This window comes from Anabas testudineus, chromosome 11, assembly GCF_900324465.2.
Source record: "Anabas testudineus chromosome 11, fAnaTes1.2, whole genome shotgun sequence".
In the NCBI taxonomy this organism is placed as follows: domain Eukaryota; kingdom Metazoa; phylum Chordata; class Actinopteri; order Anabantiformes; family Anabantidae; genus Anabas; species Anabas testudineus.
In genome coordinates, this window is record NC_046620.1 from 5,254,453 (window position 1) to 5,280,669 (window position 26,217).

Below are 26,217 nucleotides of genomic sequence, written 5' to 3' on the forward strand. Positions count from 1 at the left end.
GAAAACATCATTAACCAAAAAAATGCTTCTTCTTAAATATAAACTATAATAAAACATCGGTCTACCTGCAATTAGCTATGAGCAGTAACATACAAACATATTTCATTACAATGAGAGAAAGTGTTAAATACTGAACACTGATTCTGAATGATACATTACTATATATTGTGGAGAACTGTTCTGATGCATCACTACAGACACAACCTTTTACTTTTGTATGTGGTCAATATTAAACTAACAGCAACCATACCAAAGACAATACATGGTGAGGTATAAAATAATATTATTATATTACATATTTTGGATGTATTTGTTCAATGGATTATTTATTTCTAAAACCTCGGAGTCTCCAGTGTAAAAACTGGATACAGGATAATAAAGACCAAGTGGGTGCAAATGAAAACATTTTATTTTGAAGATGTTAGCCTCATTAGGCTCCTCCTCCGTAGATTTGACGTCACTTTACCTGCATGAAGAGAAAAACATCAAACACGTGACGTGTCGTCTTACAATGAAACGTCACAACTGTCGCAAAACCTTTATACATTTCTTTTTTACAGACAAAATTTTATTTAACAATGATTGAATTGACATCAAATGTAACATTTTCAAAATAAATTTTATCTATTTAATTATTTATTAGTTGTTTTTCCCATAAAGTGAATATTCTTAAGAATCTTTATATTGTTTAATCTTTTTTCACTACTTTGATATAAACTCAAACCTAATTTTAATTATAATTATTTCCAGTCAAGGTAAACTACAAATAAAATAAAGATGCAAAGTGATGCTTCTGTTTGTTTTGTTTGACAAATGTATTCACACCACGCAAAATAATTTCCACAAAGACATTCTTTTAAGGGCAAAAGTCAATTTTAATAAAAATGACCATATAACATTTATTAAAATCTAATAAAATTACAGTTTTTAACCTACTTCCTTTTGGGCCCGTTTTGTGGGGAGCCAGGTCCCAGTGTTGAAAATAAATACATTTATTCATCATTTCTGCAGACTTCCTGTCAACATCCCTCCTTACTGACTTTTTCCCTTGTTCATCTTCATCTCTTCAACCCTCACTCAAACTATTTATCACAGTGAAGCAGAGGGACACACACATTCAACAGCAGGAAAACATGATCTGAAGCCACAGTAGGGTTAAATTAAATCTACAATGTGTATGTATGTTTGTGTGTGTGTGTGTGTAGTTCACAGATATCATTTTTATCCCTACACATTAAAAAAGCTCCAAGCAAAACATGTTTAAATATGCATGATTTTCCTTTTTTAAAAAACAGTCTTTCACCAGCCAGTCCATATCCTAGGTGGAGTCCTAATGTTGCAGCTGACGTGCACCATGCATGCAGTTAAAAGATAAAACAACAGTGTGCAAAGGTTTTCCTAGTGTAGTGTACCATTTGGTTGTAAAGGAAAAGTAATAAGAATTCCTTAAATTAAAATAACAAGTAAGAGAACAAATACTTTTCTATCCCAGGAAAGAAAAGTTTGTTTTACTAGTTGACATACACTAGTTTGCGTTCTTGCTGAGAGTTAGATGAGAAGATGAATAGCTCAGCACAAAAACTGGAAGTGGAGAAACATCAATCTCCAACTGTAAAGTTAAGTAAGTGAACAAGATATATCTCACTGGTGCATTAAAGTAATCTAAATGGCAAAATACATCACAATATTTAGAAGTTGCACAGTTGCGTTCAATTTCCAGACAAAGCTTGGTCACAATTTCTGATGACTCAAGCCCTGAAAAAACAAAACACTAAATTAGTAAGTTAGTGTCAGATCTCAAATCTTGGGAGTATATCCAGTAAATATACTCCCTTACATCTACATTTCCTATTAACTTAACGTGAACCCAATACTGACGCTATAACCAGTTGTGTGTTTTGATTAATAACGCCTGCCTACTCCCAAGTCTTGGGAACTAACGTTTCAATCTTTAAATACTGAATATCACCAAAATATCATGGAACTGCAGAAATGAACAGAATGATGTTTTTTCCAGTCTTTCTGCTAAGCTAAGCTAATCAGCTGCTGCCTGTGGCGTCATATTTAACACACAGACATGAGAGAAATGTCAATGTTCTCATCTAACCCTGTGCCGGAGAGTGAACATGTGCTTTTCCCAAAATGTCAAACTGTAGAAGAAAAGTAACAGGCTTTTTGTTTGTCCTTCTGCATGGTGTCAAACATTTTCTTCACACAGACTTCACACTCTTTGACCATCATTTATGATTTAAATACTTAAAGACCCTCAAAACAGCGATCACTTAAATAAAGGTTTAAAAAAATCGACCATTTTACCACCAATACTGTAAAGTTCACGATATGTTTGGTGGGTAAAGATGATGATGATATGTTTGTGTGTGTGTGTGTGTGTGTGTGTGTGTTTGTGTGTGTGTGCAGGGATGAAGGGGTCTCCAATAAGATTGAACTAAACTTAAATTAAAAACACAGCTGGAATTCATAAAATACATTCATTCTCTTGCACACTATCGGCGGGAGAATCTGTTCTTGAACGCTTTGATAGTTTTGGCCATCATGGGGGCGATTTCTGCAGCAGGGAGGGAAGAAGAAAAAGATGATTAATTAGATTTAATGGAATGAAAACATAATAACGATGCTTTTCACTCATTCAAACTCTGGCTCAGGATTGATTCATGCAGACTTACTTTTCACCTGTGGCTTGTCTCTGACAGCGGCGTGTCCTCCTCCCATGGCAGCTGCACCTGGTGCTGAGGAGCGGGACAAAAGGGCAGAAGGGTTGTTTTGGGAGGAAGAGGAACGACTGGATTCACCAGAATAGTCTGTAGCTGGTCTCACTCTGAAAGACAAATGAAAGATACAGAGGTAAATTCATATGTATTTAGGCAGCGACAGTTGTTATTTGTCTGTGCACACAACCACAGTGGATTTCAAATAAAACAATTAATACCCTAAAAGTGTTACAGTTCTTAAGTCAATGCTAGGTGAAGACTAGAATCCACATAAAAATCACAGATGCCGAGTTTGTTTCTCTGGTGCTGCAGCTGTCTTTAAAATCTTTGAGCTCATAAAATTGGTTGTTTTCATTTAAAGTGACTGAGACAAAAATCAAAAAGATAAAAATTCTGAAATTTAAAAACCTGTAACCAGGTTTTTGGCATTTTGTGTCATAAGTGACATACAATTTAAGTATTATTTTAATTTAATTAATCTGCTATTATGTTTTGGTTGAAGGGTTTGATAGGATAAACTGTAAAAAGAAGTCTCATCATGCCATTAAATGTCTTGTTTTAACTAAAATATTTCCTTCAATATGACGTAAGACCAAAAACAAAAGCCATTCTCATCACATTGAAGAACGTGAAACGATCATGTACTGAACATTTCTGCTTATTAAAAATTATTTAAACAATTATTTGAAAATACGTTGATGATTAATTGAAAAGAATAAATCTCGTCAGAGAAATTCAGGACAAGGAGAACAATGTTTTTAAATTTACATTTTGCAGCTTGGAGTCACAGAGGTTTTACCTTTTCATTCATACTTGTGATTTACTGTATATGAAATTATAACATTATGTTTTTACTGTGTATCTCTCATATTCATTCTCTAATTTCAAGTCTACATGATGACATGATGCATATGACACTGACTTGATGGGAGCTGCAGCAGCAGTGGAGGCTGAGGAGGAACCGCTGGTGGTGCCAAACTTCTCCTGTCTGCGGCGAACATCACGTGGCGGCTTGGCGACAGAATTCACATAAGCCATCTTAACCTGCCGCCCTGTCAAGAGAAAAGTACTCTTTCATTTAGAAATAAACATTTAAAAAAACCTAAAAATACAGTTATGTTCTGACGCCCAGTGTTCATCATACTCCACTCTCTGCTGCTAACTGACTCAACGTGTGTACAGACTTTTAGTTTATAGATTTCATCCTCAACCTGTGAGGATTATTCCAAAACTCAAGTGGAAACGTCTCCTACCTTTGGGTTTGTTGGCGTGTGCAGAGGTGATGTTTTGCGTGAGCATCCTGAGTCGCTCCTCGCGCTCGTCGTGCAGCCGCAGATACATTTCCCTCCACGACTCGTACTCCTGAGGAGACTCGCGCTTGAAGTCCCGGTGGCAGTGACGCATCCACAGCTCATCAGAGTCCTCTGTAAAACACTGAGAAGGAGGAAGACTTTTTTTTTTTAAACTTAGACACTGTTATTAAAAGGACATAAATAATCAGCCAGATGAGGGCTCCACTGTAGTAGTATAGGTCTTTTTATTTTTAACCATCCTCTTGAATGTGTGGTATTAGAGTTTGTATGCCACACCCAACCAGTGGATAAAATATTCCTTTTGAAATTACACATAATTTATTTTTTGGAAATGAATATGTGGATTTCTCTAACAGGTTGTGACATGTACGTTGTTCTTTAGAAACTCCAACAAGGCTGATTTGTGGCACAACGTTATCGTCTTTTACGAAAGAGAAAAGCTTCCCTTCCTGACGCACTTAACTGTGCTTTAATTCCGTATTAAGAGGCTTCAGCAGTCTGAGTTTATTAAAGTAAGTGGATCACTTTGATCCCATTTACTACCAGATTTCCTATTTTTCTTCCTTTTTCTATTTCCTTATCCCAAAACAAACTAGTTGATTTAATTAACTTAGACAGCTGAGGCCTCATATTTAGAAACTTGTTTGCACAAAACAGAAACTGTGGGTTTATTTTACCATCACATATATCAAAGTTGCATCTTAAACTTAGGGTTTGATCAGCGGGAGTGATTACAGCTGGCAAAACCTGTTTGAATGTTCATTAGAACACTTGCCTATTGTTGAACATCCCTTAAGAATAATTCAGGTTTCAGGGTTTCATTTAGCTTTAGGTTCAGGTTAGTGTAACGGCTGGGGTTGTGTATGTGGTTGTAATAGTTAAAGTTTGCATTATGTCAGTCTGCTGCGTTTGTATCACCTGGTTGCTCTGCTCGATTCGGTACAGCTGCTCTGGCGTGCACCGCTCCAGAACTGGTTCCAGGATGTCAAACGGCACTCCTCCCACCTCAGCGATGGCTGAAAGTTCACAGAGACACCAAAACGTCACACGTGTGCAGTCGTTTTAATCAGTGTCGTGTTGGCAAGAGACCAGATAGATCACACTCGCCCAGTGAGAGACTTTGTGTTTTTTTTGCAGTGAAATTCGCCCATCTGGCACCTGTACAGGTAAATGCTCTCAGTTTTTTAAAAGGCATATGTGATGAGGGGGGCTCTGGTCCAGTGAGATGGGGGGTGGTTTTGGTTGATGTGGTTATAGGGAAAACTGTCGTTTTCTGTGGTTGTGGATTGTCCAGAGTAAAGATAATAATAATTTTCTACATGTATTTTTTACATTTTTAATTTAGTTTGATTCCTAAGTTGGTTAATTAAAAAAACATTCACCCCTGAGGACCACCATTCTTTGTTCCGCCTATGTGTGAGCTTTTTTCTTTTTAATTATGTCAGTGATTAGATGAGTTTGCACTAATGTCACTATTCCAAATATTAATATAACAAAACTGAAAGCTCCCTTTAATATTCCACTAGAGAAAGCAGGAAAAAAAACACACTGAACACTCTGTTCCCAGTGATTTCACTTAGAAATGTGTAACAGCGACAAACCAAAGCACATGTCGGTTAATAACACAAAAGAATATTTAAATCATTTGTGAAGTTACTGCCTGTGCTGTGTGTGTAACCTGCACACAGACCCTCTTCTAATGTGGAGACTCAGACTCATTAGAATCTGAACACAGCAGCTTCACTTACAATCAATGTTGTTCTGCAGCACACGGATGCACTGCTCATACAGAGTCATCATCTTCGGCAAGTAAGAGGTCTTTGATCCCGAGTAGACCACCATCTTGGAGTTGAACCGCTTCCCAGTGAACCCAGCATCCTCCTCATCGTTGTATATGGGAACTGAAAGTAAAGAAGGAAGGGAGTAATGGTCAGACAGCTTGACACAGAGGAGGCCTAGAGGTTATAGATATGCTGATTCTGAGAATTTCAAGAAACTCGATTGTAATCAGCATGAAGGCAAAAATTCACTTGGCTGTAAACATGTAGTCTACATTTTATTTAAAATGTTGAAACTCCTTTATAACATTTTGTTAAATATGCTGCTTTTAAGATTTTTGATGTGGTCAAATCTGTGTGGTAGAATTCAAACTGTAGTCGCAGATAGTTTTGAAGTAATATCACAAGTTCGGAATTGGAGTGAAATGTTTAACTATGAAACAAAAACTCACTCAAAGAAAAAACTAGAGAAGCTGCTGAATGCAAAAATAAACTTAATATGTTTGTTCGTGCACAGATACAGGGACAAAAAAACAAAAGACTTAGACTAGAAGCTGCTATTACAATGAGTTTGCTGCTTTTCTTCGTGTAACAAAAAGGGAAACAAATGGAGGCCCTCTGATATTAGTAGTCAAGAAGAGGAACTGCAAAGTTTACATTTGTGTCTGGTAGAATCTGGTACCTTTAGAGGAGCTTCACCACGATATAGGTGAACACATACATTTTTATTTTTAGGAGAGGGAGTTACCTTTCCTTCTCTGTGGGGACAGCGGTGTGACATCGATAGAGGGCAGAGGTCGGTAATTGGGCTGAATTGCCGGCAAAGGAATTTCAGGAATAGTTGGAACAGCCTCAACCACCTGCACAAAGCAACACAATTATTTTCAATCAGCAAAACATTACAACACTAAACTTTTATGCAATAGATAACAAATCCATGAAATGTTTGTCCTGCCTTTAGAGATACTGTTGTGTGGACTTTGTTTTTACTTTGGCAGGGCAAAGCTAATTGTTGCTGTGGTTGTTAGAAAGCAAACACGAACCTCCAGAAGCTTTAGTTCTGCAGAGACACTGAAAACCACAAGCCTAAAGCAAGTCCTTCATAGCTCTCTCTGAATTTACTTTCACTTTTTAAACATGTCAGGTTCGAAATTAGAGCTGCTACAATTAGTTGAGTCATAGTTCCTGTTGTTACTCGAGTAAAATGTGCCAAATACTGATTGCAGCTCGTACAAAGTGTTCAACTGGTGTTTTGGACCAGGGAAGATGCTAAATAGAGATGCTATGGAACGACTTGCAGAGAGCCACACATGAGACGTCCAAAGAATATGACAGAGCTGAAGCCGTTCTGCAGGAAGAATGTTTCTTATAAACATTTTCCAGCACGTTTCTACATCCAGATTTACGGTTTTTCTTACCCTCTTGCGTTTTTCTGGTGTCGCTGCTGCTGACGAACCAGAGCTTGAATGTGACCTCTTGGTACCTTGAGTCCCATTCGCCTTGCTCACTTTGGAGGAAGATGAGGACGAGGAAGCCGCAGGCAGAGGAGGAGTGCGTGCGTGCCGGGAAGACGACGTGGAGGACGAAGAGTGAGACGGCCGACCGTGTGACGATGATGGCTTCTTTTTCTTCTTGACAGACGTTGGGGCGTCGTAAGTAAGGAAGGACTCAAAGGACATAGTGGGAGTCTTGAAGTCGTCTTCCTCGTCCATGGATGGAGAGTCCTTTGGTGCTCGGGGTCGCCCTGAAAAACAAACGTACACATAAAAATAAAACCTGAATATTTTCTGTTTACTATTAAAATTAAGAAAGAATAAACCTAGAAATATATATTCCACCTCACACTCTTCCCGGTCTAAATGCACATCTGATAAGAACTGCTTCCTCTAACCTTCTCTTTTCTCTCATAAGCACATGAGCCCATAGGCTGTTTGCCTCCCTCTCTGCCTTCTATCCTTCTTCTAGGTCCTCATCATGGGAGGAGACTGAATGTTCCAGGTCCCACTAGCTGGACCACCAGGAATCTATCCATCCATCCATCCATCCATCTATCTATGTATTAAATCTATAAAAATAGCTGGCAATTCATTTTATTACAACTGATCCATCAATTATTCATGAAAGGAAATGTCCATGGCAACTTCTCAAAGCCTAAAGTGACGTTTTCAAAACCAAAGATTTAATGAGATTTTTATTTAAGAACTATTTTTGCTCCATTCGTGACAAAATACATCAGAAAATCACCACATTTTAGATGAAACAGCTATTTTATTTAGATATTTGCAAGAAGTATTATTTACTTTCATTCTCTAAACCTTTGTCTTTTCATCTTGATTGCAAAATAACTTAATGGACTGTTGTGCTTGTATCGGTTTTGTTTCAAACACCACACACGCTGAGTGAATCCAGTCTTTCAGTGTTTTTAATGACACAGTTTAGATTCTGTGTTAAACTCTTGTTTGTCGTTTCCTGTCAGTACAGGATGTTATTCTGATGATGCCACAGTTTGTGATCCAGGCTGATAAAACACACATTTCTGATGTGTAGAGCTTCACCAGAACAGAAATCTGTTAATTGGAATTAAACTGGATTAGATGCAATAATCAAGCTTAATATTGCTGCTCAGGTGCAACATAACAAGCACACAGCATCAACAGTTCACTTAAATAACATTATTTTAGTCCCTTTTTTGAAGCTTTGTTAAATTAAATAAACCTTAATGATGACAGAATAATATTTGCTTAACTTTAACATTTTAAAACTGTGTATCATGTAAATTAAAACTACAGTTTGTCACTTCCTTTGATTTTTGTCGTTTGGTAGAAACCAAAACCAAAACTTATTACTTTACTGTGAACAGGTTCTGTAGACGCCCAACTAAGTTTACTTTAGTAGGTTTTGTAGCTTTTTATTTATTGTAATTAACGTCAAACACCTGAAGGGCTGTGCAGAGTGGAGTGATTTCTCATGGTGGATTAAAAACCTTTGAGAGTGATGAAACTACAAACAGATGCACTCACCATCCTCTCCTCCTTTCTTCTTCTCGTCCCTTTTGCTCTCATGTGTGTTGGACTTCTTGCTGTGTTTGGGCGGCTTTTGCACTGGACTCTGTTGTCTCTCTCTGTCTGAACTGCGTTTCTTTCCCTCACTGCCTCCGCCTCCTCCACCACCACCACCTCCTCCTCCCCTGTCACTGCTCGTCTGTGCGTGGCGTTGCCGCCGCTCCTCGTCCCTGTCTCTGTTTCGGTCTCCGTGTTGGTGGTGGTTCTTGCTGGGCTCTTTGTTTGGTTTGGAGTGGCGGACTTCTTTGCGAGGAGGGGGTGGAGGAGGACTGGGTTCGGGTTCAGGCTCAGGCTCGGGCTCAGGCTCGGGGCTGTCATATTCGTCTGACTGGTAGCCTCCTCGCTGTGGGGGACTGTACTGCTCATGTTGAGGAGGCGAGGGGGAGTAGTTGGTGTGGTAGCCTCTCTCCTGCACCTCCTCCTCCTCTTCCTCCTCTTCTTCCATGTAGGAAGGCTCTTCCTCAGGAGAAGGCTCCCGGGTGCGTCTGTGACCTCCTCCGCCGCCTAACTCTGGGCCTCGAGAGTGTGCGTTTGACCGTGAGACCTCTTTGGCGTGGCTGTTGGGTCTGAGGAAGAAAGACGAACAGTGGTTAACAGCAGCATTTTACATCAGCTCCGCTCCAGGACTGACCCGGTTTTCAGTCCTATCAATCACTGAATACAGTAGATTTATCTGATACACGTGACGTTTTGTGAGTTGTGAGGACATTTCACTGGGGAGAATCAGCAGTAGATTTTAACAATACAAGAAAATGAACTCTTACTGTGTGGATTATAACAAACTAAATGCTGTATGAGCTATGTTCCGTCAGAAGGTATCCTGATTAATTTTTTTAAAAAGCAGTGTTTTGCTTTCCACTCTGGTTGAAGCTTCGAATGTCTGTTTACCACCGATGGGTGGGGCTGACTGTGGTAGTGTGCACTGCTGCACCTGTAACTACACCCAACGCTGACGTCACAGAGTCCTGGAATACACCTGTACATTATGACTGCAGGGTGAGAAGTTAAACCACAGGAGATAAACTAATAAAAGATTGGTAATTGGGTGTAAAATACTTAATACTAATAAACATATATCTGGTTACAAATAATAATAATTATAGTATGACACAAATCATTTATTACATTTGCTTCTAAAGGCTAAATACAGGGTTAATGGCTTTGTTTATGTTATTTGGTGTAGTATTTATTTATTCATCCCTAAAACACGTCAGAGGAGTGACGCTAATAATAGTACGCTAATAATTTATTTCATTCATAAAATACCAATTAGGATTTTTGTTTCTCATTTTAGAGTAAGCAATCAGCCCTCTGATTTAAAGAACATCTGGAAATAAAACATCTGCATCGTAAATGATGATACATGAGAGCTCTCCGCTTCTTACTACTGTATCTGTGTTGAGGCCCAGGTATGCAGACGTACCTGTCTGCAGACTGAGGAACCAGTTTCTTCCATTTGGCTACGAGGCTTTTCGCCATCTCTCCAGCTACTTCATGTTTCCTAAAAGAGTTCACAGCCTTTCCCACTCCAGTTTCCTACAAGAGAACAAAACAAAGATATTAAATGGAAAGTATCAAACCTTTTCTCCATGCAGTGTGTCTATGTTCGAGTTGCTTTTGCAGAGCGATCTGATTGGTTGAAGACATGTTCAGGCTTTGTTGTATAATTTCCCTAAAGACGGAGCAGTGTATTTTTGTTCCTGTGGTTTAAGAACCAGTCAGTGTTGAACATCATATTTTGCTGAAGCACTCAGGGATTATCTCCAGCATTACTTTCTCTTTTTTTGCTGCTTTTCTTTGCAGACATCGGGAGGATGTGAATGATGAATCAACTAATTCTTACCACCAGTAGATCCACAGTCATTGGAAGTTCCCCGAGCCTTTTAAGGGTTTTAAGTAGCTGAAGAAACAACAATAAAAAATCATTTAGATCAAAGAGAAGAGAGGATATTAGTTATACAATATTACTCATTCACTTGGGGTCAGCAGAGGAAGTGTGATAACAGCATTTATGAGTAAAAATAATGAATAATCAACCTAAAGTTCCATCTGAAGCCTTTCAAAAAGGTTTTCCACTGACTGACTAATTTATTCAGCTGTACTTTATGTTGGCTGCCTCGTGATACACTGTATGTCGTTACTGTAATTAATCAACACTCACATCTTCACCTTCTCCCTTCAGACAAGTTCTGTATTTTATAATACATATATTATAAAGTATTATAAAATGCACATAACAGATGCCTGTATAATCCTAAATCTTTATTGTTCCAATGGGGAGCTACATGTAATTCAAATTATTATTATTAGATTTAAATCATGGTTACACTTTGAAATCAATATTAGGTTTGGTATGTTAATGTGCAATGTGCCATTCTGCACAATGAGCACTTGCATCACTTCAAGAATATTTTGATGCTAATATCAATGTACGTTTGAATGAATGCACAAGTATTTCTACACAGTGGTAGTAGTATTTTTACAGCAGTAGTACTTTTACTCCAGTAGTACTTTTACTCCATAGTGGAAACAGCATTAAACCCTCAGCCCTTCGTCCTGGAGACTGAATGATGTCGTGGCCTAACGGGGCAGAGGTGTAGTAAAACCTCTGAGCCTGATTTCACCTGATTTCACCTGATTTCACCTGATTTCACCGTCTTTCTTTCAACTTTTCCATGTAAACATCAGAACACTCCATGTTTCCTGATCCTACTTCACTACACCGAGGATCGACCGGTTTGTTTGAGGAGCTCACTGCTCTGATTCAGCAGCGATAACGATGGTAAACAAAGAACAGGTCGCACATCGTCTGTATGAACTGGCTCTTAATTTAACACACGTTCACAGCAGGTGTTAGTGCAGCAATGACGGCTGGTGTCATGATTTAATTTAACCTAAACCAATCTAACCTTAGAGGCCTGGAGTCGCTGTAAGCTAACTGTCACTACTTTCCACACTAACGTTAGTTGTTAGCTAGCCAGGTGGCTAACGGCTACTCTGGCCCAGAGTTTCGATAGCAGACAAATTACAACGTGGTGAATTTAATTATTTTGACAACATACAGAATATCTGTGGTCATGTTTTATATTTATATTTGACTTGTGTTCGTAACAGATAAAAACAAGAGTTAAACAAACACGTTAAAACAAGTTAAACCCCCTTAATTATCGTGACGTGCCGCGTGATGCGTTCACGGGCTGTCGGGCAGGAAATAGTGGGGCATGATGCTTCAGTGTTTACACAATGTGCTGTGAAACAAACACTCTTTTCTGTCTCTAGTAAAACTGCGAGCTTCTTATTAAATGAGATGAAAAACGAACGATCTGTGTTTGTTTTAAGATCTCACTGTGACACTAAATGACCGCAAATGTACAATAAAGTCCTACAATGGGCTGACATCGAACCAAAAGGTGTTAAACTAACACAAAGGTGAATCAGACCACTACAAATCTTTATAAATCATTTATGAGGAGTTCTGCAATAATCAATTAATCTGTAAACGTTAATGAGCACTTAAATATACATAAGCTAAATTAAAGCTTAAAACTATTATTTTTAAAATTCTACAACAATAAGTCAGAACACCATTTCTTTCTGAATATTACATTTATTATTTAAGTAATTAATAATTTAATTCAGTTTGTAATGCTATTTTTGAGTTTATGTTTCTACTCACACATAATCACAATAATCTGCAATAACGTCGTTGTAATTAAGCCCTTTATAAAAATTTGTTGTCCAATCAAGCACGTTTAAAAAAGATAGTTCGTACAGTTTTACCAAATAAAGTAAACAATATGGTTATTGTGATATTGGTACTCGTGAATATTCTATTAGAAATTTGTGGACCTTTTAAAAAACAAGTTACAGTATGATACAAAATGCATATTGATTATAAATTATAAAATAAAAATAAAACACTTGCTATATACAGCATTTTAATTTTAACCTTTGTGATCATTTTTTTTTTCATTTTATAGATAATAAATACATTATAAATAATTTAATTAAACGGATAAACAACATCAATTAATGTCTTCATTATTGTTAAGGTTATTGTTAAATTGAATTAAAACTGCATTGCAAATGAAAATACATCAACTATTTTGACTACTGATTCATTATTTTAGGCTTTTTTTTTTTTAAGCAAAAACTGTCCAACATATCTAATACTGGTTCCAATGTTTTGAAAAGAGTTTGGGTTTGAACTGAAGACTGACTTTAGAAAACAGCTATTTGTATACATATTATTTCTGATATTGAACAGGGAAAATGATTTATAAATTAAAAATATAAATAAATAGATAAATTACTTGCAGCCCTGATCTGGAACCTATGTAATCAATGAAGTTCATTCTTACTGTTGTCACTGTTTTTGTTTTCTTTTTTACATCCAACTAACTCGACTTATATTAAACTGTTGTTTCAACAGTACTACTACTACCATTTACTAGTACTTCAAACGCTTCAGTAAGGTTACGTCATCAAAAGTAGTTAGAAGTCGGAGCCCGACAGCGGCCCCTTGAACGCAGCATTTAAAAACCGTTGCGACTTCGCTGAACGGCCGCGGCCGCAGCTTCGTGTCGGGCTCCACAGACAAACGGTCGCAATTCAGGACACGGTCGGTGTCAAACACCAAACCTGTCCGCCTCCACCTGTTCAGTCGTTACCTTTCGGGGCTCCGGATTCTCCTGGAGCCGGGACTGAAGTCTGTCCACTGTTTCCAGCAGTTCCTCCGCCATGTTTACTGCTGGCACCCCGTCCCCCGGAAACGACTTCATCGTGACTGAACAGAGACAAAAAAGGAGCGTTTCCGGCGGCTCGGTCTCCGCTGCAGAGGTCGGTTAATAACTAAAGAGTCGTGTTTTCAGGTTAAAGCCGCGTCAATGAGTCCAACAGGTGAAATAAACGACTCATGTTGGGGAAAAGATGAAGTTTGTACGTTAAGATAATACTGGGGAGAGACGGAACTACGTCACAGCCCAGCTGACGTCGCACGCAGGAAGACTTGTTGGCGTGACGTCATTGAAAACGCCGAGTTAGCGTCACAGTTTTATTTGACGACGTAATCCGGTCACAATGTAGCTGCTTTCTGCAGACGTAAAGTTTAGTAAACAGACGAGACCCGTATTTATAAAACGGCTGAGTGAAAATATGTTTGAGAATAAAAACTATTAAATGATTCAAAATGCTCACAAATGTAGGAAAGTTCTGTTTCTGCTAATATAATAACACATACTAGGCACCTGCGTAAGTAATACAGTAAGAATACTGCATAAAGTGGAAATACTCCATCAGATTTATCAAAAACATGTAGTTGAATATCAAAAGTACAAGTTCAAGGCTCTTGAACTGATAAATAATCCTCTAATTTCTGCTTTTTGTGAAATACCTGATAATCATACCTCTTATAACCTGAAACAATAAATTAAATGAAACATATAAGATTACACTTAAATGACTGATTATTTAATTCCATTGACAAACAACACGACTATCTGTATTAAAGCTGCAACTATTCACAGAAACTGGAGCCAAATGTAAAACCTGAAACAACAAGACCGTGAAAGGGTGAAAAAGAGGGCTGGTCTCTTGAGGGATATTTTTGGAGGGGGGTGCCTGTATTTGGAAATGGAGGTGGACTGCTGCAGGGTGGGAGGTGAGAATTGGAAGAAGAGGGTGTGATGTGAGCTCAGGCAGGCGTAGGAGGTTTGTATGGGGTTTAATCCTACGTCACAGCTTTGGTTGGGACCCTGATTTACCTCTGATACTGGCAAACACACACACACACACACACACACACACACACAGCACTCTGTCAGACTGACAGAGGACAGAGGGAGGACGCTAAGAGGAACCCGTGAAAGAACAACAGCAAAGAAAAAACAAAGAAGGTAAAAGAAAGACGAAAGACAGAAGCTGAGAAAGCAAAGGAAGGAAAGAAGAGCGGGAATCAAGCAGGAGAAAAAGGTAAAATACATTTAATTTAATGTGTTAAACCCATTTATTAATTTTAACACTGAAGAGTGTTCATTCCCTAAGATCCCAAGAAAATGTCATCCAATTGAAACAATCTTTTAGTTTATTGACATGGACAAAAACACAGGAGACAGAATCAAAAGACACACACGAATATTTATATTTAACTGCTCAGTGGAAACAATGTGAAGCAGTTGCTGTTGGTGTATTACTGTACTGCAGGAGGAGACGTCCGTCTTTTACCAGACCTCAGCTGTAAAACACACATGTTGTGTTGGTCAGCACCTATAAATATCGTGGTGAGATAAGCAGGAATTCAGCTACAGCCACAAAGTGCTGTGGAGGGATGAAGTGTGGTGTGTGTGTGTGTGTGTGTGTGTGTGTGTGTGTGTGTGTGTGTGTGTGTGTGTGTGTGCTCTGTCACTTTGATAAAGCTTGTGATATTTTTATTAAGGCATTCAGTATTTATTGGTCAATAGTCTATTTATCATCACAGATTGAACTCAAGGCGTCTTTTCTTTTCCATGTGACTTTGTCCTAGGTTTCTTAATAAAATACAATATAAAATATTATTATTTGGTCTATTAAGCTTTTCATTCATTGTCTAGCTTTATTAGTATATAATTGTCTAAACTGTATCGCCGTCTTGGCCCAGTCACCCTTGAAATGGGCAAGATGGGATGTTGGACTCCTAATTAAAAGCCAGGACCATGTGAGAATTGCTAAATCACATTTGGGAAGTTTACCAAATGAAGGTGTAAAATCAGATTTATCTAATTTATCTTATCTTTATGTTTAAAAGCCATTTGATCACTGCTGTGGTCGGTGTGTCTGACTTTGTGTCTTGTGCAAAGTATTTTTATAGACTATATCACATCAGCCGCTTTTATGTATGTTATTATAATGTTTATTGTCCAGAAAAACCCACTGTACACGACCTGCTCAGCACCAAATACGCAGTAAACAGACACAAAGACTGTGCAACATTTAGCACAGATACACCTCCATCGTGTGTTCAACAATGTTTTCACTGTGTGAAGTTTAACTTGTGCTTTTTGACTGTTAAAAAATGAACTTCACCAGCTGTTCATGTAGATAAATCTCCTAATAATTCGCTTATAATTTTCTTGAAATGTGGTTGAAATCTGCAGTGCCTTTGAATGGAAAACTGTTTTTCTCATCTTTGTTGTTTTTTTCAATGCGAAAACAAATCAGTTAATTTTGTTGAATTACTCTGGGTTTGACAAGTTTTGTTTCTTATGAATTCAACATTTTATTTTTAGTGGAAAAAGCCACAGCAGCATCTTAGGAAGGTGATAAACAGCACAGACTGAATCAGAATCAGAAGGATGTGGTTGCATTAGGCAGCTCTCCAGAGTGAAAGCCGTTAAATAATCTATTTAGAAGAACACTGTTATTGTGCCTCCTGCAACTACTTGTTGAAAACCAAAGTTTAACATCTGTTGTTGGACAATTTTTACTTCTTTGCACGGCTTAAAACGCTCAGAGCAGCAGCTTTGCACTTGGGGCCTGTGTCTAAAAATAAAAATGTCAGGGCCAAAGCAGGGACCCCTGTGCTTATGTTACCACCCTTCTTCTTGCCTGACAAACTAAACAGTTTATTATTCTGCCCACTCACATCTCCACCTGAAAACACAAACCTAAAGTGTAATCACAGACATTTCTACTCACCTGCATCGTGCTGTTAAAAAAACAGAGTCAGAACATTTATTTTACTTCTGAGAAGACACAGTTAGTGTCAATACAGTGACATGACTCAAAACATAAACCTAATGTTAGTTACAACAGCAAGAAAAAGTAAGTGAAGACGTCTGCATACGTTGATGATGTGATCTGCTCTTTATCAAAATCACAAACAACAAATTATATCTAAGCTGATAAAACACAAACAATCCTCATATTTCAAGTCTTATCATCATTAAACGTACAAAGTGATGGTGAAAAAAGTGAGTGAAACAGTGTTGATTACTGAGCGCTGTGTCTAGATTTACCAGCGTCATTGTTGCTATATGATGCAGTTCATTTAGGAAAATTAATCAGGAATTAACTCAATAACATCATCGTTTGCTCAAGTTGCTCCTAAAGCCTTAGAGCTGCTGTAAGTCTCAGTACGACTGTGAGTGATGATGATGATGATGATGATGATGTTTGGGGGCTGGCGGTGAGGTCTGGTTCTCAGTATGGTGGACGACAGCAGCTGCTCCCACATCTAACCTTGGTCTCAGATATTTCTGACGGCTGATCTGTGCAGAGCTAAAATTATTTTGATGCCAGTGAATCACTCAACTGATTTTCTTGTTTGAAACAACTTTTTTCATAAATATTTAACAGATAAGAACTTTTATTACTCTTGTAATATATGTGCTGTATTTAAAATACTGTTGGCAAATCCGGCTCCATCTTCCTGACGTAATGAGGCCGTACAGTGCTGCGGCTGTTTCAACTGTTTCAGAGCGGATTGCAACATCCCATCTGTAACAGTGAGCCCCCTCCTCTTCACATGACACCGACAACAGCTGCTACGATCCCGTCTCCTGTCCATGTGTGGAGCCCAGTGGCCAGAGAGCCAATAGAAGCTATTTAAAAAGAGCGAATGAGGAGGGCCGGAGAGGGTCGTGTACACGTTTGTGGTCACTGTGTTGTGTTGTTTTGTGTGTGGAGACAGAAACGTCCAGTTCCTCTGGACGCAGATCAAACTACAAAAACACAACAATATGATAAAAATGTGCCTTTTACTTTGGCTCCACATGAACTGGTTCCTCTGTTTGCTTCAGTCAGACCTCCTGTGCCCTCAGATACGACTCCTTCTCCTCCTCTGCCTGCTCGGCTGCAGTTTGCAGACCTCGGCTCATTGCGAGCGTGAATAAGATTCCCCAGTTGCTCTGTGGGCGAAACGCAGCGATGAGCGCCGCCGGCTGCTGTAAAGCACCGAGCTTCTTTTCTGCACGGCCTCACAAAGGACACACACGCCTGTCACTCACATCACTACCGGCTGCAGAAACAGTTTGTCAGTGATGCTCGGCTGGATTTAGGTTGTGTTTAGTTGTGCTGTTCAGAGATTAACGGAGTAATGTGCATCTGCCAGTGGACTTTGTGTGTCCTTCAGTGACCATGAAACAACACTGTGATGTAAACGACACAGAAAGACACAACAGCCACGAACCACTCAGCTGTGTCTCTGTGGTCGTTTTGTCTCATTTTGCATCTTTCTTGTGTAGTTTTCTGTCTCTTTTTGATCTTAATGGTCATTTTACAGCTCATATTGTGGATCTTCATCATTATCTTGTGTCACTTTTTGGTTATATGGCATTTTCTTATGGTCATTTTGCATTTTCACGTTTGTTTTATGAGTCTGTGTGCTGATTTTCATGTCTCTGGCTTTTTTTATTTGGTTATTTTGAGTCTCTTTGTGTGTGTTTTGTTATTAATTTGTGGTCCCTGGACTTTGCAGGTGTTTACATCTCTTTGTGGTTGTCTCTGAGGCCACTATGCAGCTCCGTGTGTTGTTGTTTTGTTCTTTATATGAAAACTACACTTTCAGAATCAAATGTTTGACAAATTAATGACGTCTCATTTTCTTTTTGTTTCACCTCGCCCCACTCTCCGTGTTTCACTGTTGATGTTTACATATCACAATAGTAATAATAGTAATACTGTTCATGAAGCTTATTTCTAGAACTATTGCCAAGTGCTTTACAAGGAAATTTAAATAAGAAAACGTGTATTTCCTCTTAAAATGACAGATGTTATTTTTGTGGTGGAGGTTTAAACATTTCAGTCAGTAACAGTAATTATATCTTTGTATTTTTCATTTATTTCAGGTGCTGTGTTAAAGTGAAACCACCAACAAACTAGACCTTCACACACTGATCTAAATCTACCTTTACACCAGAAGAAAACAATACAACATCAGATAAAATCAAGTGAATCTCTGTTAAAACCAACTATTTACTGAAATAAACTTAGATTAAAACCTATAAAAACACAATCATGGCTCCTAAGAAGAAGGCCCCCCGTCAGAAGAAGCCAGCCGTGGAAACCGGCTCTCAGGTCGCCGTCGAGGCCCCAGTCCCGCTGAAGGTGGAGAGCCGCGGTGACGGTGTGGTGGTGGTGGAGACTGGGGTGAAGAAGATCGAGCAGATGGCGGCGCTGGACATCGCTCAGTTGAACAGCCTCAACCTGCCGCTGCCGCCCCCCATCATCAAGCCCGGGGAGAGAGGCCTGGGCCTGGGCAGCGAGCTGACGAGACCCCTGCACGGCAACGCTCTGCTGGAGGAGCTCAGCAAGATGAGGCAGGAGAAGTAAGTTCTGCTCATCATCAGTGCTGGAAGAAGCACTCAGACGTTTGACTTAAAGGTACCAAGCTCCCTACTAACCTGCTGTCCCACCCCAGGTTCCTGACTGACCTGGAACTGGCCTGTAAGACCAAAGCCTTTGACGTCCACAAGCTGGTCATCTCCTCAGTGAGTCAGTACTTCAGAGAGATTCTGGCCAAAGACCCCGGCATGAAGCGCCTGGAGCTCCCCTCCCTCTCACCTCTGGGTAGGCCTTCATATCTTTATCTGATAGGGCAGCAAATACAACAGACATACAGCTGGGTACTTGAACAACAACCACGCTCTCAGTTCAGACCATCAGCTCTGTTCCACAGGTTCTGTCCAAACCACAGAGGACTCAAAACCACCACCCTGTCCTCCCTCTGTCTGCAGGTCTGGCCAACGTCATCACCTTCGCCTACCTGGGCCGCGTCCACATGTCCCTCTACACCATCGGCTGCACCGTATCTGCCGCCGCCACCCTGCAGATCCCCCAGCTCCTCAAGATGTGCATGGACTTCCTGCTGGCCGAGCTCAACGTCCAGACCTGCGTCTACATCTGGAACATCGCCGCCGCCTACGGTCTGCTGACCGTGTGCGACGCAGCCCGTCGCTTCGTCCTGGAGAACTTCGTGCAGTTCGCGGAGACGCCGCTGTTCACCCAGCTGACCCTGGAGCAGATCTCTGCCTTCCTGCAGGACGACGGGCTGCTGCTGCCTTCAGAGGTCACGGCCTTCCAGGTCAGAGAGGTCAAACTGAGCTGATTACAGGAAGTCACATTAAATCCTAATTCAACAGACACGATTTTAACCACTGGGTCCACTTCTCATGTCCAAGATGAGGAGAAGAGCCAGGTCTTCTAGGAGCTGACCACCGACTCTCTGACCCTGTGGGCCTTCCTTCTATTTACATCCACACCTAAAAACAGACCCCAGACCAGCTGTTCAGAGCCCAAAACAGATCCATGAATCCAAACCAGTCACCTGCGACCATCACCAAGTGTAACTCACACTGTACTTCAGAGGATGGTCGTTTATTAATACATTCAGACAGCTGAGGGCAGAGAAGAAGCAATAAGAGTATTTATAAACTGGACCATATGTATAAGCTTTAATTTTATTTATCCTTGAAGACTGATTGTTGTATTTTTAGTTAACTTACTGAGCAGAAGGTGCCAGTGTGACACCTGTCTGTGCGTAAATCCTTTAATTCAATGGTTATAATACATTTGAATTAATCAGTCTGAACGGTTTTTAATCATTTAATCGAACATTTTCTACTTTTACTTATAGTCAGTTTATCATTTCACCTCTTCTCCCCTCAGCTGGCCATGAGGTGGCTCGACTTTGACGCCTCTCGTCAGCCTCACGCCGCAGAGCTTCTGTCCCATGTGCGCTTCGAGACGATCCCCGCCAGCGAGTTGGTGAGTCTGATCCAGCCGGTGCCCCGCATGATGCTGGACCCTCAGTGTCACCGCCTGCTGGTGGACGCCATGAACTACCACCTGCTGCCCTACCAGCAGAACACCCTGCAGTCCCGACGCACGCAGGTCCGGGCCGCCCAGCAGACTCTGCTGACCGTCGGAGGCCGCCCGTCGCTCACCGAGAGGGCGCTGAGCCGCGAGGTCGGTGCTTCCCCGAGTGTGGCTGTGGTTTGAAAAGGATTTTCACACGTGTGAAATTGGCTGACCTTTGACCCTGGTGTCCAGGTGCTGTGGAGAGACCCTCGTGAGGGAGGAGCCACGTGGCGTCACCTCACCCAGCTGCCCGCGAAGAGCTTCAACCAGTGTGTGGCTGTGATGGACGGTTTCCTGTACGTGGCCGGAGGAGAGGACCAGAACGACGCGCGCAACCAGGCCAAACACGCCGTGAGCACCCTGAGCAGGTGGGACGGAGGGACAGGTGCACGGAGACACGTGGCTGTGACAGCACACTGACCTCTTTGCTCTCTGCCCCCCCTCCAGGTACGACCCTCGCTTCAACACCTGGCTCCACCTGGCCAGCATGCGTCAGCGCCGCACCCACTTCTCTCTGGCTGCCAGCGGCGGCCGCCTGTTCGCCATCGGCGGGCGCAACGTGGAGGGTCTGCTGGCCACCACCGAGAGCTACCTGCCCTCCTCCAACACCTGGCAGATGCGTGCGCCCATGGAGATGCCTCGCTGCTGCCACTCCAGCGCCACCCTGCCCTCCGGAGACATCCTGGTGACCGGCGGATACATCAACTGCGCCTACTCCCGCTCCGTGGCCTGTTACAACGTGGAGTGTGACACCTGGACCGAGAGGGCCTCCATGGAGACCCCCCGCGGCTGGCACTGCTCCGCCACCCTGGGTGGGAAGGTGTACGTGGTGGGAGGAAGCCAGCTGGGGCCTGGTGGAGAGCGGGTGGATGTGCTCTCCGTGGAGGTCTTCTCCCCGGAGAGCGGGGCGTGGAGCCGCGCGGCACCGCTCCGGCTCGGTGTGAGCACCGCCGGCCTGTCCCCTCTGGCCGACAAGCTGTACCTGCTGGGCGGCTGGAACGAGGCAGAGAAGCGCTACAAGGCGGCCGTGCAGAAGTACGACCCGGCTACAGACAGCTGGTCCATGGCAGAGGACCTGCCCGAGCCCACGGTGGGAGTCTCCTGCTGCACACTCACCCTCCCGCCTCGACACTCACCGCGCCGCCAGCAGCACCGCAACACCCCGGGCCACGACGAGCAGCAGCCGGCCGGGAAGAACCGGAGCAGAGAGAGCAGCATGGCTCCATCACAAATCATCTCTGCATAGAGGAACAGCAAAGGAGAGACTGGAGGAGAGGAGAGGTGGTTTAACCTCTGGAGAACATCTGGATCAGGGCTGCAGCAACAGCTGTTTTCACAGTTTATTAATCTGTGGAATCAGTTTTTAATTAATCAGTTTGGTTTATAAAATGTCAAAATGCTAAAAGTAACATCTTCAAATGTCTTCATTTGTTTAAACAACAGTAAAAAAAAAAAAAAAAACAGACGATAAATTTAGATTATGAAAAACAGAAGAGGAAAAGAATCGCTGAAGAATTACTGATGATGATGATTTGGAAAAGTTCACTTGATTTAGAATTTTATCGCCTAAAAGAGAAAACAAGAGATTCAGCATCAGCAAAGTTTCATTACAATAATAAAAAACAACAAAAAGGTACAATAACTAATAATTAGTCATAAATTCACACTGATCCATTAAAAACTACTCGTACAGTTCATTTTTACCTAATTGTTGCTCAGGTTACTGAAACTTTTGGTTTCTAAATATTTCTGTTCCCCTTCTGTGCTCAAGACAGAAAAGAGAGTCTGCATGATCCAAAGTGGTCTCAGGAGGTTTTACAGTGACGGAAAACAGACGAGAAAGAGGTGGATGATGGTTGAAATGGAGAGTGGAACAGGTGGAGGGTGAAGGATGAGAAGACGGGAACAGTGGTGGTCTGTGCAGGTTCAGAGTGAACCACCGTTAATCTGCTGACGGTTCGTGTACAAAGATGCATCAAAGTGTGACGTGCAGCTGTGGATGTGTGTGTGAACGACAGGTGAGTGTGTGTAGGTGCTTCAGCAAATGAGCCGTTTGACAAAAACAATTCTCACATTAGCAGCAGGTCAGCGGTGAACGGTTTTATTTATTTTATGTCAGAGGTAGCGTCACTACGGTGACAACAAAATGTGAAAAACGATTTTATAAAGAGTAGGACTGAAAATCAAGGAGAGAACACAGGTGAGATTTAAATAATTATAAAACATTAACACATCTTCAATAAACCGATTCAGAAAATGTATAAAATCTTTAGGAAAAGTTAAAATGTGATTTCAAATCTCACCCGTTTCCCTCAGATGTTTAATTTTTACTGAAACAGACAAACACCCAACTGAAGAACCAGTGAGACTCCAGCAGGTCAAAGAAAAAGCTGATCAGAGAGGTTTGTGTTAAATATCGTTAATCACGAGATTTAATGAGGCTAATTCGGCTCCTTCGATTGTCTGGACCCCTCTGTATTTGTCAGGATGAGTTGTGTGCTGCTGGTTTGTGGAGTTTCACTGAATAAAGCCAAAAAGATCAAAATCATGTTGAGTCTTGAATCTTTTATTTTAAAATATAGTGTTGAAATGTAGAGGACTTGAGTCCCTGAGGTATAAACCTGCTCTGCTAACAGCTAAAAATCAGTTTAACTTTAAACAGCCGCTCAGTAACGACACAGAACAACAAGTCATTTTTTCCATTTTATTACTTTGTTACAAACAAGAACAAAAGGTGGTCCTTTACTTGCCGGGGAGGATGATACCATCATACTGAAAAAGAAGAGCGGGGAAAAGAAGGAGTTATTACAATCCAACGTCGAGTAACAGAAAACAAGAACCCACAAAGGGAGACAAACATCAGCAGTAGTTAAATAAAAGTATTAAATTCAGCAGCTGCATAACGTCGACCCTGATCTGCTGTTTCATCAGCCTGGATAAATTACTTTATTATTTTAAATTACACTCAGTTTATCAGAGTCGTTCATTAGAAGTTTGGAGAAGTGCTACAAAACCACAACATGACTTATTTAGTGTTTCACCTCTAATTTCTCTAGAAACCTCCCTTCTCTCTAAAATATTCACTCAGATTTCCGTCTGTCTGAGACTCTGTCGTCTACATCTACTCACTTTCTGCTGGAACCAGCGCATGGCCTCCTCCTTGCGGATGCGGTGCTTGAAACCGATGCGGCCTCTTTTCCGCTTCTTGTCGGCGATGCTGAAGCCGGGTCTGCCCAGAACCTGAACACAAAGACACGACAGAGTCACTCAGAAAAGTCTTGAATGTAAACATTAGTCCATTACTGCAGAGGCATCAGTCAACGTGAGGTCAGAGCAGATCATCAGGACTGCTCAGCAACAGTGAAAGTTTAATTAACCATGAACTAGAAATAAAAGCACATCCACAGATTCTACAGCTTAAACGTTTTCTGCAACTACTTTTGAAAACTGCTGAGTTAGCTGAAGATTTATTTAACTGGTTTCAGCACCGTTACGTTAATACTCATGTACAGTGACGGCTAAAGGTCCAAGTGGTGAAGCATTATTGTGCCTTATACAAACGTAAATACTCTGACGAATTGTGTATGAAACTTAAGCTGCTACACTGTTAACTTCAGTAGTTACAGACTACGACGACGTACACCGAGGTAAAAAAACACAGCTGCAAACTCAAACTGCACCAAGCATCAGTGAACAAAATACCAATGAGATAAATACAAATTCCAGCCACTACAAACACCTGTTTACTCATCTAAAGCTTCTGGTACAAACAACAGCATTAACTTTGCAAAACCCCCAGCAAAAGGAGTCAATATGTGCAGAGTCTGAAGACAGACCAACCCAACTGGAAACAAGACGTCAAATGCAGCTCCATGATCATATTGATGCCTCTAAAAGAATGAGAAGGTTTGTGGGGCCGTGACAGCGCCACCACCTGTCCTCAACACAGCCCATGTGAAATACCTGTTCACTGGCTCTGTCCCTGCTTCCACCTCCTATGACTTTTTGGTTACTAAACATGTTCTCATCAAAGTCAATACAAGAATTTCAGGTTTTAAAACCTCAACAAACCTGATTTCACAAGTTTTTTGAACTTGGTGTAAACAAAACCACACTCACACTGAGCCACAACTCATTTCAAGTCCAACCACAATTCATTTTTTTCGTTCATATTTGGTGTGAACTAAAAAACAAACAAACAAAAAAAACAACAACTATTAAATCGATAATTTTGTGCTACTTACCACGTAGAAGTCCAGTCCGTAGATGCCGATGCTGGGGTCATACTTGATGCCCAGATCGATGTGCTCCTGGATGCCAAAGCCGAAGTTTCCGGTATCGGAGAAGTTGTTCTTTCTCAACTCGTACTCACGCACCTGGAAGCAGAAGCCAGTTAGTTCATTTGGGCTGAATGCATCTCACCTGCTCTGCAGTTCCCACACTAGTACTCAGAGACATCAAGACACCACTTTGGACTCTGGATAATTAAGAGCATTTTTTAATAATTTCTGCCATTTTCCAAGGTCAATTGGAAAAAATTAATGTTAATAAAAATGGTGATTAGAGTATTTAATACAGTGAAAGAAAAAGAAAACCTCTTCTAAACAGTGTTTTATTCCAATTAAATGTTTGAAACATGAAAAAAAAAAAAAAAAAAACCTCAACTACTCAAGTGAGTAGTGATCAATGAGGAAAAACAACACGGCTTTCTGACCTTGAGTCCTTTCTCCAGGATCTCCTCTGCTTTGGCTCCACGGACGGTGCAGTGGACAGCAATCTTTTCATTTCTGCGGATGCCGAAGGATCTCACAGTGTAGCGGGCTGCGTGTGGAAGGAGGAACATTTAAAACAAAAAAACAACTTAAATACAGCATTGTGACCACGTTAAAGCCTTTTAAACTGTTTTTAAAGTCCAACATCCAGCAGCTCAGCCAAGATGGCTTCTAGCTGCCGCAGCCTAATATGTGTAGGAGCATCATGAAATACAAGGAAATTACTCTGGTGTTAAGAAAAAACAAGAAGCCACAACACAGTACACCCGACAGTGTGAGATACTAAAGATTTAAACTGGCTGCAATGTGGCTCTTAGAAATGTGACCTCACAAAGTTGGTTCTGGCTCATTGTGCCAACAGTCTACAGACCGTGGCTCCACAGACCAGCTCTCACCCTTGGAGAAGACGGGAGTCTGCCCTGTGAGCTGCTCCAGCACTTTAGCAGCTCGGGTCAGTCTGTCTCCGCTTTCACCCACACAGATGTTCAGGCAGAGCTTGCGGATGCGGAGCTCTCTCATAGGGTTCTCCTTCTTCTCACCCTGGTCCTGAAACACACAAGATAAAAACCACAAAGATGTTACAACCTGAAATCCGGCGACACCTCACAGAAACAGTTCACTAAGTCCTGATACCTTGACAACTGTCGCAGCCATGTTGGGTTTACTCTACTAGCGTTTAGCTAACAAGCTAACACATAAAAGTAAGCTGTACTGACGATTGAGAAACGTTA

General features: G+C 41.1%; 3 protein-coding genes across 3 annotated transcripts; 1 reads left to right on the forward strand and 2 right to left on the reverse strand.

The window, feature by feature from the left end:
* Window positions 1-858: 858 nt before the first annotated feature.
* Window positions 859-13,815, reverse strand: eloa (elongin A). Its single transcript, XM_026347137.1, has 12 exons — window positions 13,553-13,815; window positions 10,726-10,782; window positions 10,306-10,418; window positions 8,841-9,448; window positions 7,239-7,564; window positions 6,569-6,680; window positions 5,791-5,943; window positions 4,961-5,058; window positions 3,983-4,163; window positions 3,652-3,781; window positions 2,685-2,836; window positions 859-2,566 (listed from the first exon to the last, which is right to left on the reverse strand). Exons 1-12 carry the CDS (start codon window positions 13,661-13,663, stop codon window positions 2,505-2,507), a joined length of 2,103 nt encoding a protein of 700 aa, XP_026202922.1. The 5' UTR covers window positions 13,664-13,815; the 3' UTR covers window positions 859-2,504.
* Window positions 13,816-13,947: 132 nt separating this feature from the next.
* Window positions 13,948-23,262, forward strand: klhl43 (kelch-like family member 43). Its single transcript, XM_026347138.1, has 7 exons — window positions 13,948-14,852; window positions 18,704-19,183; window positions 19,276-19,424; window positions 19,592-19,938; window positions 20,523-20,822; window positions 20,907-21,082; window positions 21,162-23,262. Exons 2-7 carry the CDS (start codon window positions 18,873-18,875, stop codon window positions 21,958-21,960), a joined length of 2,082 nt encoding a protein of 693 aa, XP_026202923.1. The 5' UTR covers window positions 13,948-14,852; window positions 18,704-18,872; the 3' UTR covers window positions 21,961-23,262.
* Window positions 23,263-23,404: 142 nt separating this feature from the next.
* Window positions 23,405-26,052, reverse strand: rpl11 (ribosomal protein L11). Its single transcript, XM_026347142.1, has 5 exons — window positions 25,882-26,052; window positions 25,429-25,535; window positions 24,959-25,090; window positions 23,844-23,954; window positions 23,405-23,486 (listed from the first exon to the last, which is right to left on the reverse strand). The coding sequence occupies exons 1-5, from the start codon at window positions 26,003-26,005 to the stop codon at window positions 23,457-23,459; spliced, it is 504 nt and encodes a 167-aa protein (XP_026202927.1). The 5' UTR covers window positions 26,006-26,052; the 3' UTR covers window positions 23,405-23,456.
* Window positions 26,053-26,217: the final 165 nt, after the last annotated feature.